The 7,500-nt window shown below is 43.5% G+C and overlaps 1 protein-coding gene across 1 annotated transcript in view; it reads left to right on the forward strand.

Annotated features, from left to right (window-relative positions):
* rsf1a (remodeling and spacing factor 1a) overlaps positions 1–7,500 on the forward strand; it is a 20,453-nt gene that overhangs the window by 5,303 nt on the left and 7,650 nt on the right. Inside the window, exons 4-15 of the mRNA XM_068584466.1 lie at positions 1–43; positions 773–909; positions 1,646–1,747; positions 2,549–3,980; positions 4,086–4,350; positions 4,466–4,681; positions 4,915–5,019; positions 5,208–5,287; positions 5,414–5,462; positions 6,523–6,629; positions 6,708–6,772; positions 7,238–7,415. The exon at positions 1–43 is cut by the window's left edge and continues 163 nt beyond it. Of these exons, the coding sequence (XP_068440567.1) occupies positions 1–43; positions 773–909; positions 1,646–1,747; positions 2,549–3,980; positions 4,086–4,350; positions 4,466–4,681; positions 4,915–5,019; positions 5,208–5,287; positions 5,414–5,462; positions 6,523–6,629; positions 6,708–6,772; positions 7,238–7,415 (2,779 nt within the window). The remainder of the gene's footprint in view (positions 44–772; positions 910–1,645; positions 1,748–2,548; positions 3,981–4,085; positions 4,351–4,465; positions 4,682–4,914; positions 5,020–5,207; positions 5,288–5,413; positions 5,463–6,522; positions 6,630–6,707; positions 6,773–7,237; positions 7,416–7,500) is intronic.

Genomic DNA, 7,500 nt, shown 5'->3' on the forward strand with positions numbered 1-7,500 from the left:
AGCAGGACGACCTGGATGGATCCACTTGGAAGTGCATCGTCAGGTATTGCTGTTCTGGGGGATACATATCTCCCTGAGTGTCTAAGGCTGCAATCGTCTGGTCTTTACTTCACAATGCAGTTCTTATTTTCTTCGAAAAGTACTTTTTCATCATCTAGTTTGGTTCGGTTCACATTGCAAATGAACACACCAACCACGTCTAAAAGGGATCTTTTGACTCATCACGACTCCTTGGACAAAAACAGTCTTTTGACCTTGCTGGACATAGGAGTTGTTGGTCCACTGCTGCCTCCATCAGTTAGTCTGTTTTGTGTTGTTGTGTGGCTTGTATGTTTTAAAGTCACTGACTTTGGAAAATCTGAACTTGTTATTGGCTGACTCAGCCAATAACACAAACTCACTAACTGATAGAGGCAGCGGTGGACCAGCAACTCCTGTGTCCTGCAAGGTCAAAAGACTGTTTTACTGAATGGACTCTTGTGGCTTTGTAATAAACAACAGCCTCAGCTCACCATCAGAAATGGCCGTCTGACGGAAAGCTAAATATTCTCACTATAGGGGACACTTAAACTGACACATTTTTCTTTAGGGGATTAAAATATGTCACATGCTCCCATGCTGGTAGAGATACATCATACAACTCCACTTTAAGACATGCAAACTATCCCGTTGGCGATGTTAAAGAAGTCTCTTCTCATGCTTTCTTCTGAGTGATGAATTTTCTGTCCTTGCTGAAAGAGTTTTGAGCCACTTATCCAAATGATCTTCTCAGGACGCGTAACGACCTGGCCGAGGCTCTGGAGCTGCTGAAGTCTCAGGTTGAACCAAAACAGAACCCGGACCAGGACCAGGACCAGAACCAGAACCAGGCTAGTTCCAGATGCACCAGCCCTACAGAGAAAGCTGAAGGTATGCTGGGCTTTGTTTTTTCCCGATACCTGTGCTAAAACGCTACCGATACCAGCGTCAGGGGGCCTGATGGGGAGCGTGTGCTCCAGAACTCGGATGGAAACTGTTGGATTCTACAAACTCTGCTGCTTTACTGGACTACACCTCATCATTAATATCAACTAGGAGAGCTTTTCTGAACCAGACGGAGCTACTCTTGAATTTGGCAAACATCAAATGAACCGAGGAACAAACGCGTTTCTCCTGCAGAGCTCCCGGCTGATGTTCTTGCCGGTCAGCTGCGGTTCCTCCGCTCTGATGTCCCCCTCCATCAGGGAAACAGACGTTTCTAGCAGGAAGTTTAAAGTTTCTAGTTTAGGAGTCTTTTCCCTCTCTAGGAACTCTGCAGCTTTCTCATCCAGATTCCAGCATTTAGGTTTGGTGGAGACAACAGAATGGCTTTGTTCCATTTGCTCCACGTCGCTTTGTTGGAAACCTTTTTTGCAAAACACAGCAACACTTTTGACCGTTTACCATTTGCCATTTTCATTGTTAAACGTTGGCTGGCGAGCTACTGAGGCTATTCACATATACCCAACTCTAGAAAGGATAGAATTGCAAATTTCAATGTCACTCACCATGTTGTGCCACTGCAGTAGTAATTATAATAATGTATGAACAACTTTAAATATCCAAGAGGGCAAGATTTACTGCAAACACACTGTTTGTGTGTCCGTCTTGTGTTTTGCCGATTTAGGGCACGAAGCCATTGAAAGCACCAAACCCTCCGGGACCGTCGAGGAACACTCGGACAGGGAGAAGGTCGACTCTGTAAAGGAGGAGGAACCCCTGACACGAGGTACCACGAGCAGAGAAACTGCTGGTCATCCTATGTTCAACAAAATCAGAGAGATGATATGTCCTAATAATCAACTTTATTGATAGAGCACTTTTCATACACGATATGAAGCTCAAAGAGCTGGACAATAAAACTATTAAATTATACTGAGGCAAATGTATATTCAGACAATAAAATATATTGCTGAAAGAAAAACATTTAGAGACCATTATGAATCATAAAAGCAAGATAATTTGTAAAAAAAATAACCGTCTAATATCGCTTTCGGGTACGTAAAGACCCAGCAGTGTAAGATCTGAGCGCTCATGAAGGATTATAAAACAGCAGAGACTCTTTAATAAAATTACCTTGAAGGTCCAAACCATCAAGAGCTTAAAAAACAAGTAAAACTTTCTCTAGTTCTTGTTCTTGAGGTTCAGTTAAGAATAAGTCAAATTATTTTCAGTGAACTGTTTCAGAAGACCAGTAAAAAGAGCATCGCAATAATCTAATCTCTTTTTGAAATAAAAACGCATGAATATGTTTTTTTAGCACCTTTTTAAAGGATCAGAAAAGTCGTTCTTTACTGTTCCTTCAACGTTCTCTGTACGGAGTTCAATAGAGCAGCAAACAACTATTTGATATGTAAATATACAGTGGACTGACGTCGGCGTTAGCTGCCAGCAGGCGGCTCAGCCACGCAGAGGCCAACGGTGAGAAACAGGCTGCCGTGCCCGTTACAGTTCTGACGCCGTCTGACAGATGGATCTGATCATCCTCGATGTCATGACACAATTTTAATGACACATTTTTCTTTGGCAGAGGTGAAGCTGGAGGAGACGCCGCCCACCAAGCGGGAAAACACAGAGGTCGAGGTGAAGGAAGAGAAGGTCGACCTCATGCCGCCGCCCGTCTTTGACAACCGCGTGAGCACAATCACCACCGTCATCAAGTCTGAATCCAAGGATGCCGACGCCCCCAAAAACGTTGTGTCGGTCGTCATGGCGCCAGGCGCAACTGCCACAAAGCAGGAGACGAACAAGGAGGGGGAGGCGGAGCGGGCAGTCGTCAGGAACAGCCAGATGCCCCTGAAGAAGAGGGAACTCAAGATCGCGGAGAGCTACCACGGCAACCACCTCAACAACAGTAACAACAGCAGTAGCATTATCGTTTGCAACCCGTCAGTGATCCAGACCAAGGACAACCGCGGCAAAGAGGGGAAGTTGCCTGGCTTGTTGGCGCCCTCTGGTGGCCAGGCCGCCCCACAAGCACCACTGCAGCAGCTGGTGGTCACCGCACCCAGGCAGGACCTGAGCAACGGGAGAGCGTTTCTCCCCTTGCCACACAAAGAGGGACAAAACGGAGTTATAGGAGTCATAGGTCAAGTCGGCGTCATAGGTCATGTGGGGGTCATCCGCAGCCCAGCCGAGCGCCACAGAATCCCCAGCGCCGAGCGGCAGGAACAGAACGGGCCCAATTCAGACCAGCGGGACTCCAGAGCTGAGCAGGAAGAGAAGGAGGTCAGCCGGCAGTCGGTGTTGGTAAGAAAGGGACCTGTCGAAGGGGAGGTGGCGGAAGCAGCCACCACTCCTCTTCCTCCTCTTGCGGCAATGGACGCTCCAACGGCCAGAAAACTACCGCCACCGCCATCCTTAAAATCTGATCCACTTCCTGAAGCTGTAGGAAGGAAAATAGTTTCCATTGGCCTTTCCCCACTGCCTCTGTCTCTAGAGGACTCCAAAAGACAGATGGCAGGAGACCTGGGTGAAAAACAGACTGAGGAGCAGTCAGACAGGGGGACGACAACAACTGGCTTTTGTGAACAGAAGGATGACAATATGGACAAGAAGAGAGGAGAGCTGTCTGGACGCCCTTTAGCTGAAGAAGGAGATACAGATGACCATCAAGAGAATAAAAGCACTTTAGGAAAGTCTGATGCGGAATCTGGGAGCACCCTTCCGCTTTTGAAAGCGGACCAGCAGGATACAACGGACCCCCAGGCAGACGGGGTCAACGGCGGCCTCGCTGCCCAGGTGAGGGCACAGGACGCTGGGCTTGGATCAGGGGAGAAGAAGGGTCCCCTGGAGGAAGCCTCCTCTGAGCTCCAGAAAGAAGGAATCCGGTTAAAGATCAAGATCCCCCCCCACCGGAGAAACAAGTTACGGGGGAAGGGGGGAAAGGACGAGGAGAAGGAGAGAGAGCAGGAGGCGCAGGAGGACGGAAGGCTGCTGAGGAGATCTGCTCGGATTTGCCGGTATGTGTCATAGGATTCATGGAACTGGGAGGATTTGAAAATACACTTTGTTTATGTCTGTCCGTTGTAATCTGACAATAAATCTATTCTTTTTTTTTCTTAAAGATCTGCTTTACCAACCTGCAGGCCTAGCTCAAAGGCAGCTGAGAGCCATGGAAAGAAACCGCTAAAAAAACAGGCTCTGCCTAGCAGAACGGAAGAGGCGGAGGAGGAGGATGAGGAGGAGGAGGAAGAGGAGGGAGAAGAAGAAGAGGATGAGGAGGGCGAAGAAGAGGAAGAGGAGGAGGAGGGAGAAGAGGAAGAGGAGCGGAGCTCAACCGCAAAGAAAGATGGCAAAACAGAACCAGTCGGGCAAATAAGAAAACAAAGGGTAATCAGTTTCTAAACGTTTGTCCCTGTTCGAATAAGCACAAAAAACGTAGGTTGTACTTACCTTTTTTTTCTCTTTCTCTCTCTCTCTCTCTCTCTCTCTCTCTCTCTCTCAGGGAAAACGGAGACATCGGCGCCCCCGATGGTCTAACATTCGCGCCAAGAGACGCAAACTGATTGAGGGAGAGGAGGCGGAGGTGGAGGGCAGAGGGGGGAAACGAGGAGAGGGGGAGAGCGTGGGCGGGAGCGACTCAGAGGAATCGTGCAAATCGGAGGAGATTCCCAGCGAGGACGCCTGCAGTCACTGTGGCCTGCCCAACCACCCCGAACTGGTGAGAGGCTGTTCCTCTGACTCAAAGTGCACAAAGCCAGACCCATAAATAAAGAAACATCGACATGAACTGGACTGCTGCAGACTCCCAAAACACATTCAGGCTAAAAACAATACACTATTTACATTTTGATATAAAAATGCTGCAAATCCTCCCATTTAAGAATCAGTAACCAGAAATGGTCTGCTATCCGTTTCTTTGTGAATGACATCCACCTGCGTTCGTGTCCTCAGATCCTGCTGTGTGACTCCTGTGACAGCGGATACCACACTGCCTGTCTGCGGCCGCCACTCATGCTGATCCCAGATGGACAGTGGTTCTGTCCCCCCTGCCAGCATGTAAGCGCTCTCTCTCTCTCTCTCTCTCTCTCTCTCTCTCTCTCTCTCTCTCTCAAAGTGACACCCAATAATTGGTTGATTATTCCTCACAATGGTTTCAATGACAACCTGGCAACACTTGCTGTGGACAAGACTTACCCACTTAGTGAACATATGTGTGTTTTCTTGGGTCCGTTTCCTACGTTTAGAAGCTGCTGTGTGAGAAACTGGAGGAGCAGCTGCAGAACCTGGACAGTGCTCTGAAGAAAAAAGATCGAGCAGAGAGGAGGTACACACACACACACACACACACACACACACACACACACACACACACACACACACAATGTGATGGACTTTCTGAAAAAAAGTCAAAACAATGTGGATTGACCCTCCTCTCTCCCCATCTGTGCAGGAGGGAGCGGCTGGTGTACGTGGGAATCAGTGTGGAGAACATCATCCCAGTGAGTATAAAAGAGTGTGTGTGTGTGTATGTATGTATATATATATATATATATATATATATATATATATATATATATATATATATATATATATATATATATATATATATATATATATATATATACATATTTATATATATATATATATATACATATTTATATACATATTTATATACATATTTATATACATATTTATATATATATATATATATATATACATATTTGTATATATATATATATGTGTGTATATATACATGTGTATATATACATATGTATATATACATATGTGTGTATATATACATATGTATATATACATATGTGTGTATATATACACATATGTATATATACACATATGTATATACATATGTATATACATATGTATATATACATATGTGTATATATACACATATGTATATACATATGTATATACATATGTATATATACATATGTGTATATATATACACATGTATATGTATACACATGTATATGTATATACATATGTATATATACATATGTATGTATATATACATATGTATATATATATACACATATGTATATATATGTATATATATATATATATATACATACATATGTATATATATATATATATATGTATGTGTGTATATATATATATATATATATATATGTGTGTGTAAGTATATATATATGTGTGTAAGTATATATATATGTGTGTAAGTATATATATATATATATATGTAAGTGTGTATATATATATATATATATATAAGTGTGTATATATATATATATATATATATATATATATATATATATATATATATATATATATATATATATATATATATATATATATGTATGTGTGTGTGTATATATATATATGTGTATATATATATATATATATATATATTCTTAATATCCCTTTTTAAATATGTTTTAATGCCATTTCAATTTCATCACATCTCGAACCTCTGGAACTAAGACATTTGCCGGTGTGGACTTGTAGAACAGACGTAAATCTGTCTCATGAATATTGGCTCATATTTTGCCATGCATTATACCAAATAATTTGTCTCTTTTTTAGGAGGGAAATGAGGGAGAAGAGGAGAAGTCTGCGAAGAAGAAAGATCCCAAAAAGAGCAAAAATCTGGGGAGGAGATCAACCAGAACCAGAAAGCACATCAGCTACAGGTGGGTGTGGCCGGATGCAAGATCTTTCACAATAAAAACATAAAATCAACATCTGATTTGTGTGTGTGTGTGTTGCAGGTTTGATGATTTTGACGATGCCATTGATGAGGCGATAGAGGAGGACATCAGGGACCTCTGCGGAGGTGAGACTTTACGCTGTTGACGAAGAGATGAAGTGCAGCATTAGAAACGAACGCTATGCTATAAATGGTTTAATACTTAACAATATATATTATTTTTTCATCCCGCTTTCAGACAGCAGCTTGGTAGGTTATTGAATTCATTAGTATTTGATAGAGTTGAACCACAGTTGGTCACACCTGGGTTTGTTCCAGCCGGTGTTGGTGTTGCGTTCCACTTCAAGTTTAATGGGGGGACAGCTGGGAGAACTCTTCTATTCACTCGTCGTCATCCGGTCTGATCGTCACGGTTCCATTTCTCCAAAAGTTGATCTGTTGGTGGATGTTAGTTAAAAAAAAAATAATAATTCAACCCTGATGCAAGATATACAAGTCAAGTCATGATTCACGATAATACGTAGGCAGAGAGTCGTGTCAGGTGCCAAAGTTTCCCCGAATGTCACCTCCAAACCCACTGTTCCAATGCAGGGGCGGGGCGGGGCCGAGACGTTTCTGCCGTCCTGTCCGAGGAAGGAGGGAAGGGGAGCCAGCGGCCAATCAGAAGTCAGGCCCACTCGGCTAGGAACAGGAAGAGACGGCGACTGAACGACCTGGAGAGTGACAGCACGGCAGCAGAGAGTGAGGATGAGTTCATGCTCAGTGACAGGTAACACACACACACAAACCTTTTCTGCTCTCCCTCTGTGCTTCTTTTCCTCTCTCCTTATTCATGCCTAAAAAAAACAAAAACA

Source organism: Clinocottus analis, unplaced genomic scaffold, assembly GCF_023055335.1.
Source record: "Clinocottus analis isolate CAN_PGR_092001 unplaced genomic scaffold, fCliAna1.0.p SCAF_2, whole genome shotgun sequence".
In the NCBI taxonomy this organism is placed as follows: Eukaryota; Metazoa; Chordata; class Actinopteri; order Perciformes; family Cottidae; genus Clinocottus; species Clinocottus analis.